At 41.5% G+C, this 20,400-nt stretch overlaps 1 protein-coding gene across 1 annotated transcript in view; it reads right to left on the bottom strand.

The window, feature by feature from the left end:
• Positions 1 to 20,400, bottom strand: part of LOC307251117 (uncharacterized protein) — a 51,729-nt gene that overhangs the window by 134 nt on the left and 31,195 nt on the right. Inside the window, exons 16-30 of the mRNA XM_080028438.1 lie at positions 18,659 to 18,684; positions 17,594 to 17,687; positions 16,878 to 16,988; positions 16,438 to 16,548; positions 15,886 to 15,990; positions 14,675 to 14,753; positions 14,313 to 14,514; positions 13,396 to 14,141; positions 11,668 to 12,758; positions 10,838 to 11,008; positions 10,123 to 10,293; positions 8,288 to 8,458; positions 6,589 to 6,762; positions 3,506 to 3,552; positions 1 to 1,741 (exon numbers count right to left, since the gene is read on the bottom strand). The exon at positions 1 to 1,741 is cut by the window's left edge and continues 134 nt beyond it. Coding sequence (XP_079884564.1) covers positions 1,158 to 1,741; positions 3,506 to 3,552; positions 6,589 to 6,762; positions 8,288 to 8,458; positions 10,123 to 10,293; positions 10,838 to 11,008; positions 11,668 to 12,758; positions 13,396 to 14,141; positions 14,313 to 14,514; positions 14,675 to 14,753; positions 15,886 to 15,990; positions 16,438 to 16,548; positions 16,878 to 16,988; positions 17,594 to 17,687; positions 18,659 to 18,684 — 3,883 coding nt within the window. The 3' untranslated portion in view covers positions 1 to 1,157. The remainder of the gene's footprint in view (positions 1,742 to 3,505; positions 3,553 to 6,588; positions 6,763 to 8,287; positions 8,459 to 10,122; positions 10,294 to 10,837; positions 11,009 to 11,667; positions 12,759 to 13,395; positions 14,142 to 14,312; positions 14,515 to 14,674; positions 14,754 to 15,885; positions 15,991 to 16,437; positions 16,549 to 16,877; positions 16,989 to 17,593; positions 17,688 to 18,658; positions 18,685 to 20,400) is intronic.

The raw sequence follows: 20,400 nt of genomic DNA, 5'->3' as shown, positions 1-20,400 counted from the left end.
CCACCAAGCCCCAACCTCAGCGATTTTTACCAGCATCCAATAAGGAAGTGACTAAAAGTTGCAGTACCTTGCAGTATTCATACACCGATAGCAGCAGCTACCACGCAGGGTGCAAGCTAACTATCAACATTCACTCGTCACTAATCAGACACTTTCTATGTTTCTAGATACTGATTGGTTACTGGGTAATGGCCAAATCCCAGACTGACTGGAGGCTTGAGTCTTTGTTTTAGATAAAGATTGCTCCATAAGCTCCTCAGCTTGTCTCAGTGGATTCTTCTATCCCTCAAACTTCACCTTCTGATCAAACAAATAAACTACAGAATATCTTCAATCAATGAACGTGTGCCGCTAGAATCAACAGAACCTAATAGTTCCTCGTAGCTTCTTTAATTACCAATGTTACTGCCAAACTAAACATGAAAGCTTCATACTGTTTGTACAAGAATATCTCAACATTCTTCAAACTCTACGATCATGTTTCTTAATGTTTGGCTCTGACAGTTGAATCGTTTCAATCAATGAACTGATTCATTTGTTACAAAAACCTGAAAGATTTCTGTCACTGTGATCCTTTTCTTTTTCTTTTTTTTTTTTTTTTTTGGATTTATATAGCGCTTTTCAAGGACTCAAAGCGCTTTACAGGGTTCCAGGTTCAATTCATTCACACACAGTCATACCGGTGGTGGTAAACTACCATAGTAGCCACAGCTGCCCTGGGGCAGACTGACAGAAGCGAGGCTGCCATTCTGCGCCATCGGCCCCTCCGACCACCACCTCAAACACACAGTAATCATAAACATTCACACGAGGCAAGGTGGGTGAAGTGTCTTGCCCAGGGACACAACTACCATGACACAAGTGGCGGGGCGGGGATCGAACCGCCAACCCTAGGATCGTTGGCCAACCAGCTTAACCACCTGAGCCACAGTCGCCCCCAAATCATGGGGGCGCCCATCCTGTTCAGACTCTCCCTCCTACAGACGACACAGAGACACTGAGGACCCAAGCCCAAGGTAAAGAGGTTCACTATCTCTACCATTGTGTCCTTGAGCAATACACTTGTGTGTGTGTGTGTGTGTGTGTGTGTGTTTGTGTGTGTGTGTGTGTGTGTGTGTGTGTGTGTGTGTGTGTGTTTCAGTTGGAGACTCTCCCTCCTACAGTGAACACAGAGACACTGATGAGCCAGGCCATAGCCAGAACCCAGCATACAGAGGTTCAGTGGATGTGGTGTTGATGGTGTAGAGGTGGATCAGTGAGTCAGAGGAGACTCTGTAGAAGGACACAGAGCCAGCAGGACAGTCCACATACACTGCTACTCTGTGAGAGACAGAGGAGGAGGAGATGGATGTTTCTCTGTGAGAGACAGAGGAGGAGGAGATGGATGTTAATCTGTTATTGTGATGGACCCAGTAACCACGAGGAACATGATGACCATCACCATCAGAGCATCTCAGACTCCAGGACTGATCATTACATCCAAACCAACAGTCTCTACCCTCTCCTTTCCTGCTGATCCCTCTGTAACTCACTGATATAAGAACCCATCCGCTCCACTCGACCTCCCAGTAACGGCGACCAGTCAGACCATCTCTACACAGCAGCTGAGGACAGGGGTCAAATCTCTCTGGATGATCAGGATATGGCTGATCCTCCTCCACACGTGTCACCTTCCTGTTGTTGTCAGACAGTTTGAGTTTTCTGTTCACTGTGTTTGTGTCCAGTGTGAGTTCACAGGAATCTGATGGAGAGAACAAGACACAACCAGACCTGCAAACTCATAGGAGGTGAAAAAGGTGACAAACACCCGTCCCTTCTAGGGGGGTCGGGTGTTTTTTCGCTGTCCAAACGATTGGCTATTGTTAAATATCATTCACACAACCAGAGTTCTCCACTATTGCCTCCAATGTCCAGCTGGGTGAAAATAATAGCCAGCTGAGATCCTGACCCTCCTAGGGGGGTCCGGGGGTATGTCCCCCCGGGAGATTTTTTTAAAACTTTTTAAAGTGAAATGCATGATTCTGGTGCACTTTGAGAGGGAAATTAAGAGGCTAAATCTGAGGAATTTTGTGTAAACAAATAATTTGGAGACACTGGGTCGGATGAATTAGAAGCTTCTTGGATTTTCCATTAAAATGTTCATTTAAAATAAAATATTATGCAGGGTCCTCTGGGTTGGGCTTGGTGCTCTTTTTCTTTTATGCGACATATTTCTCTGTAATATAATGAATACATTTAAATGCAGTGAGAGGAATGAAGCAGAAGAACTCTGTTGTCCAGCTATCTTTTTTTCCACAGACGAGGCTGAAATAGGTTATACAGTGCATGGGCATCTGAGCCCCATTTCCAAATGTTTTTAAATAAACTCAATACACACTGGACGTGAACGTGACGTGATCAGTTAAACTTGGATTACCTCCCAGATGAACTGATTAAATTATTGGGCTATTAACTAGGCTATCTAGATCAAAACATTGTATTAATTTGTTTGTATGATATAATAATATGATGTTAATATCAAACACACAAACTAAAAAATAAAAATAAAAATAAATTGGGGGGGCCTGTCGGTCGGCTCTGATTGTGAGCGCACTGCAGACGCTGCGCTCATTAAACTGTCAGCTTCAAGAGTCCTGTGTGGGTCAACAGTGCAGTGCAAACTATGCAGCATAAAGTTACAACATTCGTCTACGACCGTGATGTTAAATCACCTTCACACAAAGTCTCCGCCCCAGCAAAGCAGCGAGTCGATCGCTGTGACGGTGAAAATCACCGGGACCCGGGAGACCCAGTGAGCGAGTGAGACGCCGCTCAGAAAAAACTCTGTGGTTTGATGGATGAAATCAGTCGGGGATATCCTGCCCGTTAACTTTGTCTACGGGAACGGCTTCCGCGATCTTTTTCTATGTCTCGAGTCTAACAGCGAGCCATGTCGGCAAACTGACAGCGCGACTAAATAAAGGGACTGTAGGCTACAGTGAGCTGCGTCCCTCCGTATAGTTTCTGTTTCAGTAGGCTGTTACATTAACCTCTGAAGCATTGACAGTGTTTAATCAAAGCCTCTAATTTTGTATTATCAAAAGGGCTTTGATTGAGACTTTTAGCCAATTCTAAAGTCTGAACACACAGCGGCAGCAGTGATGCTTTACGGTGCCCGATCTTAACGCTGATTGGACAATACTCATGACGTCTACCAAAGATGTTTTATTGCCAAGATAACTATATTCCCTTGTCTCACACTACGGTAACTCGCCCACACAGTCCAGTCTGGGAAGCGCTGGCTGACTTCTCTGGCAGCTGCCGCTACCCCCCCTCCCCCCCTCCCAAAAACAAAAACTCTTCGGATCTATACGATTCACGTGGGTCATATATTTTGATTCTAAACGGCGATTTTCGCCGAAAAGCGACGAGTTTGCAGGTATGACAACACAGCAGCAGTTATTAATCCATCATCTGTTCATTGATTGACAGTTTGATGATTCATGAACATTATAAACACACTTACACTTCCTCAGACCTGATGTCAGCCATTGGACTCCAGCAGGCTCCACCCTGAAAGGAGGGGGGGGAGGGGGGGTCAGACCAGCATGTACTCTTTCAGCATGGACACATGGACATTATATTAGCTTGTGGCTCTTTTCACTGGAACTGTTGTGGTCACAGCAGCCCGCTGTGTTTTTCCTCGTCTGTATCTGCCACTCCCCCTGTCTGTCTCACTTCGCACCTGGTCCTCATCTGCAATCACGCTCACCTGGTCTTCACCTCCAATCAACTCCCCTTCATAACCCGTGGATTCCTTGCTGTTGGCGCCAGATCGTCCTATGCGCTACCGTGGTAACTATAACGTACCTGGCTCCAGTTTACTGTTCCCTCGCTCTCGCTTACTCGTCTCTTGTTTCTTGTGCCTGTAGCTGTTGACCACAACCTAACTTTTGTTTTTCCTCTGCCTGCAGTATCCGGATCACTCTCTCCAGCTTCCCGGCTTTGGTCTCCCCCTGGCTCCCTCACCCACTACCTGCTTCCCCACACCATATATAAATAAACCTTTTTTTATATAAATCCTACTTCGTCTCTGTCTGCTCTTGGGTCCAGCATCGTAAACCATAACAGGAACTTTTATTCATTGATAAAAAAATGTATATCTCATACTCATGATTACTTTAATTATTTAATATTTTAACATTTATTTGAAACCATCCCCTGGCATTTCTTCGATTCTTGTTTTTGGCTGGGGGGGTATGTGTGTGGTGGTGGGGGGGAGGGGGTCCCATTTTAAGTTTGATTTATTGATTGAGATCAAGAAAACATATTTCAAATTATAGGAGATTGTATATATTATATTTATAACATAATAACTAATTTATTTCTTTTTTCTTTTTCTTGAAAACATTTTTTAAGATAATTTTTTTGCATTTTCAAGCTTTATTAGACAGTACAGAGTTGAAATGGGGAGACAGAGAGAGAGAGAGAGAGAGAGAGAGAGAGAGAGAGAGAGAGAGGGGGATGACCTGCAGTAAAGGTCCACGGGTCGGATTTGAACCCGCGGCCACTGCAACGAAGGCCGGAGCCAATATGGTACACGCTCTATCCACTACACCACCGGAGCTCCCACATTTTCTTTTTTTTAGGGTTTGCTTCAGTTTTGATCATCAAACAAGCGTTTTGGTCGCGGTGATGTTACACAATAGAAAACTATACAATGACTCAACAGCAAGGAGGGCACTGCTTCTATATCTCATTAACTCAGTGGGATCAATTCATTCATTTATTTGAACAACATGAGCATCTTCAGCCGAATACACACTAACAGACAGGTTGCCCTGCTGTCAGTGGCGCAAAAAGTCGGTTTGCACTATATGCGGCGCATAGGCGATCGGGGGAAAATTATTCTGTATTTAACAGCGTTTGTGTAAATGATATGATCAGTAACAGAGGCACGTCACTGATAAGGCGCCCCCCCCTCCTTCGCCTCCTCCTCCCCACACTATAGGCGCTCCAGTGGGCGCCCCCTCGAGCACGCGCTGGAGCGCAAGAGCTTTCATTTGAATCATGTTGTCATCTGATGACAGGGACCTACAGATGGAGAGGCAGAAAAGAAAGCTCTCGGGGGCACAAAACAGAAAACGGGAAGATTGAGAAGGAGAAAGATTGCGTGGAGGATAAAAAGCTTTTCAAAGTGGTTGAATGAATAAAAACACAGTACACAGAGTTTGCCCACCTTTGTTTTATATGGCCGATTGTATTGATTAATGCACACTGATTATCGGCCGCGACCCGCGGATTGTCACGGAACGTGTCACCTCAAGTTTTTGACTATTGCTGGTGTCACAGTTTTTGAATGGTAGTGTAGTGATTATAGCAGGTCAGCGCCCAAACAACACACTCACCTGTTTCCCACTATTATCATATGTTGCACCGTTCCAGCGCACGACTGAGTTGTGTGTGTGTGTGTGTGTGTGTGTGTGTGTGTGTGTGTGTGTGTGTGTGTGTGTGTGAGAGAGAGAGAGAGAGAGAGAGAGAGAGAGAGAGAGGGAGAGAGAGCTAGAGACAGAGAGATATATGTGCTTGATTGATGGTTGTGTAGCAATGATGATGAAAATCCTGTTTGCCACAATCTTAATAGTTTATTGTAAGGGAATTTGGTGCGATAGATTTGAGTCTCTAAGTTATTTTCTATCTTATTTAATGCTTTTTCTCTCTCATTCACTTGAAAAAAAGTTTTATCAACAAGCTGGTTTTTCCCATTTAACCGTTTTTCTGAGCTGTTTTTTAACGTTTTTCTTAGTAAATACCTTCACACGTTGTATGGGTAAAGTCAAGAAGGTTGGCTGACTAACTTGTTTGTCTCATTTTACTATTCATTTGAACTGAAATAAAAGTTTTCTTTGTCTTTAATTCTCTTCACCAGAGTTCACCAAATTGCTTATTTTACATGTTCAAATCCCCCCCCAAAAAATGGGGGGTGCCCCCAGACCTCCCTACAGGGGTTTGTTTTCGGACATGACATCTTTTTTAATGGCTTATGAATTTGCATGCCTGACACTAGTGAGGCCACAAAAACCTAAATGCCCAATATATAGTTTTATTTCTGCTGACCAACCTGTTCTTCACTGTGTCCTTTACTTTTGGGAAAATCAGTGCAGGCAGACATGACATGGTTGAGCCGATCACCTGCTCTAATATGTAACTTAAAATGGTAGTTGCACCCCTGCCTGCTGTAATGGAAATGCAAACCACTGCCATGCTGGGCTGATGTGGCGAAGTGTAGTCAACCCTCAACTACAGGGTCTGTGGTTTCGATCCCCTGTCTCCCCGCCACATGTAGAAGTGCCCCTGAGCAAGACACTAAACCTAAATTGCTCCCGATAGTTTGCCTGCTATCGGATAATGAATGTGTTTGTGAATGGTAACAATTCTCCCTTGACAAAAGAGTCTCTGATCTCAATGGGATTTTATTTACCTGTATAAATAAAACGTTTAAAAAATATATATAGCTATATAGGAAAAAACAATTGGTGTGTCAGGGTGATATGAGAAACTGTCTCCAGCTCTCCCTCCTCTATCAGACTGACAGCAGCCTCTTCATACCTGAGAGTGTCCAGTCTCCAGAGGGGACCGTCCCGTCCAGCAGACAGTAGCTCCACTCCTGAGGCTCCTGGATGGTTGTAGCTCAGGTCCAGCTCTCTCAGATGGGAGGGGTTGGAGCTCAGATCTGAGGCCAGAGAAACACAGCCTTTCTCTGTGATCAGACAACCTGACAGACTACACACACACACACACACACACACACACACACACACACACACACACACACACACACACACACACACACACACACACACACACACACACACACACACACACACACACACACACACACACACACACACACACACACACACACACACACACACACACACACACACACACACCACACACACACACACACACACACCATCTGAGAACTTGTGATGGTGAGTTTTCATTTGTTTTTGTACGTTTTAAATCCGGCTTTAAAGCCATGTTTATAATAAATATTTAACATAATCTTTGAGATTTAATAATTCAACAATAAAAATGAAAGGGAGAGAAAGTTATGAAAATAACAGTTTTTGAAAATTAATTATTTGAGTCTAGAAACAACTGCCGAAGTTTATTTAAAGAGCTTTTGATAAATCATTGTTACAGACAAAGTTTAAAAGGTTAACTTGATAAATGGTCATCATTTGAAATGGTTGATAATCTGACCTGAGAGTTTCAAACATTAATTTTCACTTTAATTTTCGCTACAAAGGGCGACTGAAGCCTCGGCTGCAGCGCCATAGCAACCAACCAAGCGGCGCGCACACAGGCGTATAGTGTGTCCACTCCACACAGTCTGAAATATGCCGTGGATGAAAGACTCGCAAAACATTTAGGCCTACAACAACCAGTTTAATTTAGCCTAAACACTAATTTGTTTTATATAGCCTATGTTATTTTATGGTTTGGTTTTTAAATTAAAAAACAAGTTCCAATTATGTTTGTGTATGCTGATCTAGGGGTGGGGGGAGGGGGATCTACATTGTGGGCTATTTGCGAATTGCAAATTATGATATTTTAGAAGAAATACACTAAATTACAAGGGTGTAGAGAATGGGTGTGATAAGAGCATTAAAATGAGAAAAAATAATGGGACAAAAATAAATCAAGGGACATTTAGGCTGGAATAGATAAAAATGTGATTAATCGCGAGTTAGCTATGACATAAATGTGATTAATCGCGATTAAATATTTTAATCGTTTGACTAGTAAATAGTAATACATTGTTTTTGTTTTCAGTTAAAAGATCGCAGAGAAATAATGAACAAGGAGTGAGAAACATGTTTGTTAGTAGGCTATGTCCAGTCTGGACTTCTGTTGATTCTATGTACCCTATATATAATCAGAATCGTTTTTTTCTTTTAATTCATGCATGATTACCAAACATAAATGTAGTTTCTTGTCAGCCATAGTTTATATTTTAATGCTGTACAGCGTGTGAATGAATCCTAACTAGAACTAAATGCACTGGAAAATTCTACTTTATGTTCTATGAATTTGAAAATATTTTCAGGAGAAATTCTTAAACCCTGATGAGAGGCTGTTAAATGTAATGGAGACAAACTGCAACTTAATCTGACCTGAGAGAAGTTTAATTAAAGAGCTTTTGATAAATCATTGATGTAGAGAAAGTTTAAAAGGTTAACTTGTTAATGTAAATCGGATGTTAAATGGTCATCAGTTGAACTGGTGCATGAAGCCTGACCTGAGAGTTTCCAGTTTACAGTGTGGACTCTGCAGTGCAGCAGACAGATGCTTCACTCCTGAATCCTGCAGGTCGTTGTTACTCAGGTCCAGCTCTCTCAGACTAGAGGAGGAGCTGAGAACTGAGGACAGAGCTTCACAGCTTCTCTCTGAGAGGTTACAGCTACTCAGTCTGGAGAGACAACAGAAAGGTAAATAGTTATACATTGTTTATTTGTTTAGTTAAAAGATCACAGAGACTAAATAATGAACAAGTAGTGAGAAACACATTTGTTAGTATGTCGAGTCTAGACTTCTTATGATTATGAATATATTCAGTTTCTGATTATTCTATATACCGTATAGTATATAATCAGAATAGTTTTTCTTTTAATTCATGCATGATTACTGTTGAAGCCAAATTATTGATTTCAAGATTTGGTAACACTTTATAATAACTATCCGTTGTAACTCGTTAATAGATCATTAGTAAACTCTTAATTAATGATTATTAATGATGTGTTAAGTGTTTGTTAGCAGTTTGTTAAGGATTTATAACAATTGTAGATGGTTAATAGCTTAATAATTGAATCAGTTTATCTGGGAGGTAATCCGAGATTAACTGATCACGTCACGTTCAACTCCATGGCATGCACAGTGTGTATTGAGTTTATTTAAAAATATTTGAAAATGGGGCTGCCCTCAGTTGCCCATGCACTGTGTATAGTCTATAGCCTATTTCAGCCTCGTCCCAGATGAACTGATTCAATTATTAAGCTATTAACTATCTACCATTGTTATAAATCCTTAACAAACTGCTAACAAACACTTAACAAATCATTAATAATCATTAATTAGAGTTTACTAATGATCTATTAACGAGTTACAACGGATAGTTATTATAAAGTGTTACCCAAGATTTATTGTATATTTTGCATTTGTTTATGAATATTGAGTTGTTTGTTGATTATTTAAATGATTTATGATTAATAACATTTGGTTGGAGGGATAGGACGGTGCGTAAAGCAAACGCCGCCCCACAATTGGCAGGGCGAGGCTTCTAATCTATTTCAGCTGTGCCCAGTCGGGGAACTGGGTTCCCAGGTATGCAGTTACACTGTTTTCAGACCGCAACAAATCAGCCACGCAGCAAATCGACCACAAACATGCACAAAATAACGATCGCCAGGTAACGCACCGGCCTATTTCTCCTCCAATCCGGTAAGAAAAGAATGCCTTATTGTCTGTTGAGTCAGAGGAATAAACAACCTCAAACCCAAAGAAAAGGTGTGGTTAATTTGGGCGCGTCTAGCAGCGCATGGCCTGGGAACCAATTGAACGCAAAAGTATTGCACCTTTAATTACCAAACATAAAATTTGTTTCTTGTCAGCCTTTTTTAAATTTATTTAGTTTAACATGAGTCTGGACTTCTTATGATTATGAATATATTTAGTTTCTGATTATTCTATATATCGTATAGTATATAATCAGAATAGTTTTTCTTTTAATTCATGCATGATTACCAAACATGAAATTAGTTTCTTGTCCGCCTTTTTTTCATTTATTTTGTTTATAATTTTCTGTTATATAATGTATGAATCCTAAATAAAACTAAATACACTGGAAAATTCTATTTTCTGTTATCTGAATTTTGAAATATTTTCAGGAGAAATTCCTAAACCCTGATGAGAGGCTGTTAAATGTAATGGAGACAAACTGCAACTTATTCTGACCTGAGAGCAGTTTAATTAAAGAGCTTTTGATAAACCATTGTTGTAGACAAAGTTTAAAAGGTTAACTTGTTAATGTAAATCAGATGTTAAATGGTCATCAGTTGAACTGGTTGATAATCTGACCTGAGAGTTTCCAGTTTACAGTGTGGACTCTTCAGTGCAGCAGACAGATGCTTCACTCCTGAATCCTGCAGGTCGTTGTTACTCAGGTCCAGCTCTCTCAGACTAGAGGAAGAGCTGAGAACTGAGGACAGAGCTTCACAGCTTCTCTCTGAGAGGTTACAGCTACTCAGCCTAGAGAGACAACAGAAAGGTAAATAGTTATACTTTGTTTATTTTTTAGTTAAAAGATCACAGAGACAAAATAATGAACAAGGAGTGAAAAACATGTTTGTTAGTATGTCGAGTCTAGACTTCTTATGATTATGAATATATTCAGTTTCTGATTATTCTATATATCGTATAGTATATAATCAGAATTGTTTTTCTTTTAATTCATGCATGATTACCAAACATAACAGTAGTTTCTTGTCAGCCTTTTTTAAATTTATTTAGTTTAACATGTTCTGTTTTACAATGTGTGAATCCAAACAAGAACTAAATACACTTGAAAATTCTATTTTCTGTTCTTTGGTTTTGAAAATATTTTCAGGAGAAATTCTTAAACCCTGAAGGCTGTTAAATGTAATGGAGACAAACTGCAACTTAATCTGACCTGAGAGCAGTTTAATTAAAGAGCTTTTGATAAATCATTGATGTAGAGAAAGTTTAAAAGGTTAACTTGTTAATGTAAATCAGATGTTAAATGGTTATCAGTTGAACTGGTTCATAATCTGACCTGAGAGTTTCCAGTTTACAGTGTGGACTCTTCAGTGCAGCAGACAGATGCTTCACTCCCGAATCCTGCAGCTTGTTGTTACTCAGGTCCAGCTCTCTCAGACTAGAGGAGGAGCTGAGAACTGAGGCCAGAGCTTCACAGCTTCCCTCTGTGAGGTTACAGCCACTCAGTCTGGAGAGACAACAGAAAGGTAAATAGTTATACATTGTTTATTTTTTTAGTTAAAATATTGCAGAGACGAAATAATGAACAAGGAGTGAGAAACATATTTGTTAGTATGTCGAGTCTGGACTTCTGATGATTCTATGTGCCGTATTTATAATCAGAATCGTTTATAAATTCATGTATTACCAAACATAAAATTAGTTTCTTGTCAGCCTTTTTTTATTTTATTTAGTTTATAATTTTCTGTTATACAATGTGTGAATCCTAACAAGAACTAAATACACTGGAAAATTCTATTTTCTGTTCTTTGAATTTTTATATGTTTTCAGGAGAAATTCCTAAACCCTGATGAGAGGCTGTTAAATGTAATGGAGACAAACTGCAACTTAATCTGACCTGAGAGAAGTTTAATTAAAGAGCTTTTGATAAATCATTGTTGCAGACAAAGTTTAAAAGGTTAACTTGTTAATGTAAATCAGATGTTAAATGGTCATCAATTGAAATGGTTGATAATCTGACCTGAGACTTTCCTGTTTACAGTGTGACTAGAGGAGAAGCTGAGAACTGAGGACAGAGCTTCACAGCTTCTCTCTGAGAGGTTACAGCCACTCAGTCTGTTTCAGTTAAAATATCGCAGTATTTATTGGTGAATAAATCCTACGTACAGCGCTTTGTTGGAGGCTTTGACCACTGGCAGCAGCCTCAGAAGAACCTCCTCTGAAGCAGAGTATTTCTTCAGGTCAAACACGTCCAGATCTTTTCCTGATGACAGTAAGATGAAGCCCAGAGCGGACCACTGAGCAGGAGACAGTTTATCTGTGGAGAGACGTCCTGATCTCAGGGCCTGTTGGATCTCCTCCACGAGAGAACGATCATTCAGTTCATTCAGACAGTGGAACAGATTGATGCTTTTCTCTGCAGAGGGAGTCTCCTCGATCTTCTTCTTGATGAACTTGACTGTTTTCTTGTTGGTGTCTGAGCTACTTCCTGTCTGTGTCAGCAGACCTCTTAGGAGCTTCTGATTGGTCTTTGACCTACTTCCTGTCTGTGTCAGCAGACCTCTGAGGAGCTTCTGATTGGTCGGCAGTGAAAGACCCAGGAGGAAGCGGAGGAACAAGTCCAGGTGTCCATTTGGACTCTGTAAAGCCTTGTCCACAGCACTCTGGTAGAAGTGTGTCTCTGCAGATGCATGGGAGGTTGTTTGTTCATCAGACATCAGATTGACTCCAGAGTTGATGAATGTCAGATGGACATGAAGAGCAGCCAGAAACTCCTGCACGCTCAGATGGACGAAGCAGAACACCTTGTCCTGGTACAGTCCTCTCTCCTCTTTAAAGATCTCTGTGAACACTCCTGAGACCACTGAGGCTGCTCTGATATCGATGCCACACTCTGTCAGGTCTGATTCATAGAAGATCAGGTTTCCTTTCAGCAGCTGCTCAAAAGCCAGTTTTCCCAGAGACTCGATCATCTTCCTGCTCTCTGGACTCCAGTGTGGATCTGTCTGAGCTCCTCCATCATACTTGATGTTCTTCAGTTTGGCCTGAACCACCAGGAAGTGGATGTACATCTCAGTCAGGGTCTTGGGCAGCTCTCCTCCCTCTCCCGTCTTAAACACATTCTCCAGAACTGTTGCAGTGATCCAGCAGAAGATTGGGATGTGGCACATGATGTGGAGGCTTCTTGATGTCTTTATGTTGGAGATGATTCTGTTAGCCTGCTCCTTATCTCTGAATCTCTTCCTGAAGTATTCCTCCTACAAAAAGTTCAAAGTATTTTATTTGTCATTGCGAGAACAGTGAGACATCAGAGCAACTCAGGAAAATAGCTAATTTTAATTGCTAATGAATAATCTGCACAAAAAATATATAGAAATAGAAATAACATTCAATATACAACTAGAGCATTATGTGTTCATTTTTATATTCATTCACATCTACCCTGCGCTGCTACGTTGTCACCCTTTTAGCCTCTGCAGCAGCTTCCTACTGCATCGGTCATTGAGACCAACGACAACACTTTTAAACGGCTCGTTTTACTTTAAAAAAAACTCCCTAACTGCTCAATCAACATGAAAAACATAATATTCAACTTATTTAAAACTTAATTAAATATTACCTAATTATTTTGATTTTGATCCACCACGTACGATCTAAGAATACAAGTGCAGCTAATCAGACGGTGTGAGCAAATGCAAATCTTTTCATTGATTCCCAAACACGATTCACTGATAACATTGTCTATAAAAGAGGTGTAAAATCCAAAATAGAATTTTTAAAGATGCGGTGAAAAAAATGCAATTAACTATGTAAAATCAGCAATAAATCAGATATAGACACCATTCAGATTAAAGTGCAACGTGCAGTGCAAATGGCTGATGTAGATGTATTCACCTTCTGTGGGTCAGTGAACCCTCTGACCTCAGTCACCATACCAACACTGTCAGGAGGGATCTGATTGGCTGCTGCAGGTCGTGTGGTTATCCAGAGGCGAGCAGAGGGAAGCAGTTTCCCCCTGATGAGGTTTGTCAGCAGCACATCCACTGAGGTGGACTCTGTCACATCAGTCAGGATCTCATTGTTGTGGAAGTCCAGAGGAAGTCGACACTCATCCAGACCGTCAAAGATAAACACAACCTGGAACTCTTCAAAGCTGCAGATTCCTGCTGCTTTGGTTTCAGTGAAGAAGTGATGAACAAGTTCCACCAAGCTGAACTTTTTCTCTTTCAACAAATTCAGCTCTCTGAACGTGAATGGAAATGTGAACTGTATGTCCTGGTTGGTTTTGTCTTCAGCCCAGTCCAGAGTGAACTTCTGTGTTAAGACTGTTTTCCCAATGCCAGCCACTCCCTTTGTCATCACTGTTCTGCTTGGTTCATCTCTTCCAGGTGAGGCTTTAAAGATGTCTTCTTGTCTGATGGTTGTTTCTGGTCTGTGTGGGTTCCTGGATGCTGTTTCAATCTGTCTGACCTCATGTTCATCATTGACCTCTCCAGTCCCTCCCTCTGTGATGTAGAGCTCTGTGTAGATCTCATTCAGAAGGGTTTGGTTTCCTGCTTTAGCGATCCCCTCAAACACACACTGGAACTTCTTCTGCAGGTTGGACTTGAGTTCTCGCTGACACAATGGAGCCATGGTTCCTGAATGAATACACACGAGATAAGAACGAGTCAAGAGTCAACAGTATAAATAATATCAATGATTCATGATGAAAATATGAATGCACACAAATATTTGTCCCTCCATCTCTGGCGACTTCAGTAAATGTCCCATTTCACCATCATGTTAAACTTTTAGAGAAATCCTCTTACTGCTCCACAGAAGGTCAGCCAGCTCCTTCTGCTTCATTCTCCTCAGGAAGTCCAGTGTGATCTTCAGAAATGCCTCTCTGCTGCTGCTCTGCTCCTCATCCTCACTCTGACCCTCTAAGCATTCTGGGTAATCTGGACTCAGAAGGTTCTGCATCTTCTTCAGCTCGTTCTTCACAAACGTGACGATGTTTTCCTCCAGCAGCTGGAACAGAATATTATATGAACGACACGATCAAACTAAAATCATGAATCAAACATCAGATCCATGTTGGACAGACTGACAGTCCACTGGTCTAAACAGTCAAACATGGAGGTTGTTGTGAACAGAACAGATGGAAAGTAGTAGTTGTTTATGTACAGACCCTGAATGTGGAGTCCAGGTGTGTTTGATGCTGCTGGGCAAATCGACCACTGGGAACCTCTAAGATCTCCTGGTCGACTCTGTGGAGAAACCATGAAGAATTAGTTCACATCATGTCTGGGGTTGAGGACAGACCCAAGAACGACCTTGGGCAAAGGCGGACTCCTGGGGAAAAGCAGCAAAGAGACCTGAATCACGGGGCGACTGTGGCTCAGTTGGTTGACCAATGATCCAAGGGTTGGCAGTTCGATCCCCGCCCGGCCACTTGTGTCATGGTCGTTGTGTCCTTGGGCAAGACACTTCACCCACCTTGCCTCGTTTGAATGTGTATGACAGCTGTATGTTGGAGGTGGTGGTCTGAGGGGCCATTGGCGCAGAATGTCAGCCATGCTTCCGTCTACTATCGTAGTTTACCACCACCGGTATGACTGTGTGTGAATGAATGGAAGCTGGAACCCTGTAAAGTGCTTTGAGTCCTTAGGGAATAAAGCACTATATAAATCCAATCCATTATTATGAATACATACGGTAAGGTTATTGAACCTGAGGGCTGTGTTGTCTGGAGCCTAGTGCTCCTGGTCTCCCAAGGCAAAGTGTCTCAGGTGAGGGGCCCGACTAAAAAAAACAAGTTAGAGGAGGAGAGACCCTGCCTGGAGGAAGCCCGAGCCTCCTGTATGGAACCAGGCCCAGAAAGGGGGCCCTCCTGCTAGCGTCTGGTGGCCGGGTCTGCCACGGGGGCCCGGCCAGGCACTGCCCGAAGAAGCTACGTGGGGGCAGTGAAGGGCGGGGGAGGACCAGACCCGGGCGGCAGAGGCTTTGGGGACACGTCACCTCGCTGTGGGGGAAGGAGCCGGAACTGGTGCGGGAGGTGGAGCGCTACTAATTAGATCTGGTGGGGCTTAACCCTTTGGGGTCAGGTGGGCTGCCATACAGGTAGCTTACCTCCAAAGTCTTGGCTCTGGAACCGTACTTCTGGACAGGGGTTGGACCCTATTTTTCTCTGGAGTTGCCCAAGGTGTGAGGCGCCAGGCCGGTGCGGCGATACTCACGAGCCCCCGGCAGAGCGCTACTACGTTGGAGTATAGACATATACCTCTATACTTAATTTAAGACTAACAAACTTTATTGAGAAGACAATTTAAAAAAAAAAATTAAAATAAACAAACGGTTAAGACAAGAATCAGAGATATTTAAATGTTAGTTACAGTTTACCTCTCTACAGCAGACGGTTGTTGTCTTTTAAAATCAATAAAATGATCTTTTGAGTTGTCGCTCTTGAAGGACAAACAGCTGGGTCCAGGTCCAGGAGAGTCTGGTCTGTTGAACACACACACAGAGCTTTGAGAGTGAATAATGATGGTGCAGTATTTTGAATGCTGAGCTCTGTTTCATTATGTGTTTTGGGACCAAACAGTTTTAGGAACGTTTTTTGAGGGGAACGGACAACACCATTAAGGGGATGGAGGAGGCTGTTGTCAGAGCGATGTTTGCTATATATGGGTTTGATTTAAAGAGGACGAGAGAATTGTTGAGCAACTTTCAAATGGTTCCTGCAGTCCCAAAACGCCCTTTAACAATTTTTTTAAAAAGTGCAACAAAATATATTTGACCAAACCAGGTCCAATGTTGAATCGAAGCCAAAGGTTGAAGACCGGTTACACTGAGCAGCTTTCACATGTGAGAATATAAAGGAACGTGAGGAGAACCAGAAAATAAACAGTTAAAACATGAATCAGAGATATTTAAATGTTAGTAACAGTTTACCTCTCTGCAGCAGACGGTTGTTGTCCTTTAAAATCAATGAAATGATCTTTTGAGTTGTCGCTCTTGAAGGACAAACAGCTGGGTCCAGGTGAGTCTGGTCTCTGATTGATCCTGTATAAAAATAAACAGCATTGACAAATGCTTGATTCATTAAGTCTACCTCTCCGGGAACCATCACCTTATCGTGGTGGAGAAGTTTGTGTCCCTATGAACCTGAGGGCTGTGTTGTCTGGAGCCTAGTGCTCCTGGTCTCCCAAGGCAAAGTGTCTCAGGTGAGGGGCCGACTAAGAATGGTTCTCAAAGACCCCAATGGAAAAACAAGTTAATTTAAGACAGATTTAACAGCCTTCATTTAGAAGACAGATTTAAATAAAAAACTGAAAATAAACAAACAGTTAAGACATGAATTTAGAGATATTCAAATCTTAGTAACAGTTTACCTCTCTGCAGCAGGTGGTTTTTGTCCTTTAAAATCAACAAAATGATCTTTTGAGTTGTCACTCTTAAAGGACAAACAGCTGGGTCCAGGAGAGTCTGGTCTCTGATTGATCCTGTAAAAGAAAACGCATTGACAAATGAATCCAAAAAGATTCATTAAGTCTAATGTGATGAATTAACTTGAATATTCTTGTAGACAGACTAGTATTAACTTTTAGTAGTAGTCAGTAAATGGACAGAGAGCAGGAAAGCATAAAATCGTTTGACGCATCAACAGCTGACGCCTCCGATATAGACTGCAGGAAGTTTATCATAGGCTGTGTTGTAAAAGCCCTACTAACTTAGGGCTTTTATTATGAGTAAAACGTTAGTATGAGTAGGACGTTAGTAGGGCTTTTAGTATGAGTAGGACGTTAGTAGGGCTTTTAGTATGAGAAGGACGTTAGTAGGGCTTTTAGTATGAGTAGGACGTTAGTATGGCTTTTAGTATGAGAAGGACGTTAGTAGGGCTTTTTGAACACAGCCAAGGTCCTTAGAGTTAATACTACAACACACACACACACACACACACACACACACACACACACACACACACACACACACACACACACACACACACACACACACACACACACACACACACACACACAGAGCTTTGAGAGTGAATAATGGCGGTGCAGTGATTTGAGTTATGGACAGGTAGAGATCCTCATGTCACCTGTGAGCTTTGGTCTGGCCGCCATGTTCCCCTCCCTCCTCTCTGTCCTCACTCTGATCCATAGCAGAGCCCACACCTTCACACACACTTTCACCTGGAGAGAAAACACATCAACATCCACTGAAATCCTCTTTTCTATCACCACTCCTGTAAACTTCACAGAGATTGTAATAGAAAAGTATTAAAGTAATTAGTAATAGTTGCTCCCTAGGCAACGCACGCCTGTTGTTTTTACTACCGTTGTTTTAAAAAACAAGAGAATTGACTAAAATTGTCAATAGAACAGTGGCATCTGTTGGTTGCGCATTCCGTCGGTTTTATTTATTTATTTATTTGTTAGGGACAGTGTTTGTTATTGAACAGCTGTAACAATTACAGCTGTTAAAATGCCAGATTTTAGCAAAGTGCTAGTTTACATCTGTTGTCCCTAGGCAGGCAGAGAAAGACAAGTTACAAATAGAATACATATACAAATACAAAGGCACAAATAACACAAGAAAGGTTTTGCCCGTCAGCACAACATGTTGGGGGCTGCAGGGGATATGTTCCCCTCATTATTAGAAGAGATATTTTTATTGAGTCCGGTCCTTGAGTGCAACTGATTTTCATTGTATGTTCTGTACAATGACAATAAAGATTCTACTCTAATCTAAATTTGTCTCCATCAAAAAATTAAGAAAGACAATCCCCTTCTCCCTAAAATAAGCACAAATAACACTTCATCATCAGCTATTTTACTGTGTGTGTTTGTGTGTGTTTGTGTGTGTGTGTGTTTGTGTGTGTGTGTGTGTGTGTGTGTGTGTGTGTGTGTGTGTGTGTGTGTGTGTGTGTGTGTGTGTGTGTGTGTGTGTGTGTTCCTTGGTCGATTCCTGTGTTTATCTGTTTATGTGTTCATTTATCTGACAGCTTTAGTTGCTTTTCACATTCAAAAACAAAACCTCAACTAAACTAAATGGTATAACAGGCTGAGCTACCCAGCAGTATGTAAAGTAGTTTGTATTCTACCTGTGTGAGCCACGTCACTATCAGATCATTTCAAACGTCCTCTGTGTTCATACAGCTGACCTCCAGCAGATGGCGCCACCTGGTTTCTACAGAGAAACAGAAAATGAAGAGTGAAGTACAGCAGGCCTGTATGTACAACAATCAATATTTACTCATTGAAACAACTCGTAATTCAATGTTTTGTTCTTCCCAGCATGCCTTGAGACACTGTTTTGGGAGTAAAATGTACTTTTTCTTAGTCTTCTAAATGTTGACTGTTACCTCTGCAGAGGGAAGTTGCTCTTAATATAATGTGTTAGGAAACTCAAGCTGGTCACATAATGTTGTTAGTTTCCCTTTAATCTGTTCTGTATTGCTGTAACCATTTTTGCTTTTTTAGTTTTTTTTACCACCAAAGGACTTGAGTCAGACTATGAAGCATCAGCCAAGTTTTTCAGATAAGGGGGTGTGTCCATCTATCTCGTCTATCAACACACTCTCTCTCCCTCTCTCCCTCTGTCTCTCCCTTTCTCTCTCTCCCTCTGCCTCTCTTTTTCTCTCTCTCTCTCCCTCTCTCTGTCTCTGTCTCTCTCCCTCTCTCTCTCTGCCCCTCTCTCTCTCTCTCTCTCTCTCTCTCTCTCTGGATAAAAGTGTCAGCTCAAAAAGATGTTATGAAATTCAAACCACAAGGATAGACGCAACTGCACCTGTTCCTGTTGAGCTTGTTGAGCCTGTTAAGCAACATTAGGTAAGAAACAGTGTGTGTGTGTGTGTGTGTGTGTGTGTGTGTGTGTGTGTGTGTGTGTGTGTGTGTGTGTGTGTGTGTGTGTGTGTGTGCGTGTGTGTGTGTGCGTGTGCGTGTGTGTGTGTGTGTGCTCTTTTTTCTTAGAGAGCCTATTGTAGAACAAGTACAAACCTTTACTGCAGTTAACGTTCTAACAGCACTGTCAGATTATATTACTGCATCAACACACAAGTACTAATATTCATATTACAGGAAAAGTTGTTATGCATGGTGGCAAGTATCTTTGGAGGCAGTGATATAAACCCTAAACCAAATGTTTATTTATATACAGTTGAGGACACAATGAATAGCCCCCCTATGAAAATTTAATTTTTTGATTTTTAATTTATTTTTTGCTGTCAAACAGAGCATGGAACTTTCAACACATCCAACTTTTATTTTGGATGATCACATTATTTTACTTTGCACACAGAAACAAAATTATTTCACAAAACCCAAAAACTACCACGGTCTAAATGACTCCTTAACAGTAGACAACAAACTTCACTAAACTTTGCGTGGTGGTGGGGTCAAGTTAGACCGCCATGGAATAGACTATGGCTGTGTCATTTCCTCCGTTTATAGTTCACTGTGAAACTTTGAGTTATCAGTTTGGAAACACTACAGATCTGTTCTATTTCTACTAGAATTAGATTTACACCTAAAATAATCAAATATGATCCCAATTATTATAAAAATTAGAACACAGTTGATCTCTTACCTTCAGTTGGAGCTTAAGAGGAGAAAATAAAGTGCGACACAACGTTCAGTCAGGAGTGAGAGTATTTAGAATAATCTGCGTCACAAGTTTTAACCGTACCTGAGGCAGGTAAACAGGGCGGTGTTCTGCCCTGACACGCAGGGTGAATTTGAGATGTTTCTGGCCCGGAGCCACCTGACAGTCTCAAACCCTCCTTTGGAAAAAAAGCCTATTTTCTCCCTTCAGGATATTCAGAATCAAAGGCTTCTTTTAACAGTATGGTTTCAATGGACAGTTTAGGAATTTAATTTGCAAAACTAAAAAAGAGAGAAAGAAGTG

The sequence above is a fragment of the Ammodytes marinus genome, assembly GCF_949987685.1.
Source record: "Ammodytes marinus genome assembly, chromosome: 5".
Taxonomy (NCBI): domain Eukaryota; kingdom Metazoa; phylum Chordata; class Actinopteri; order Uranoscopiformes; family Ammodytidae; genus Ammodytes; species Ammodytes marinus.
This window is presented reverse-complemented; position numbering and strand designations above follow the sequence as displayed.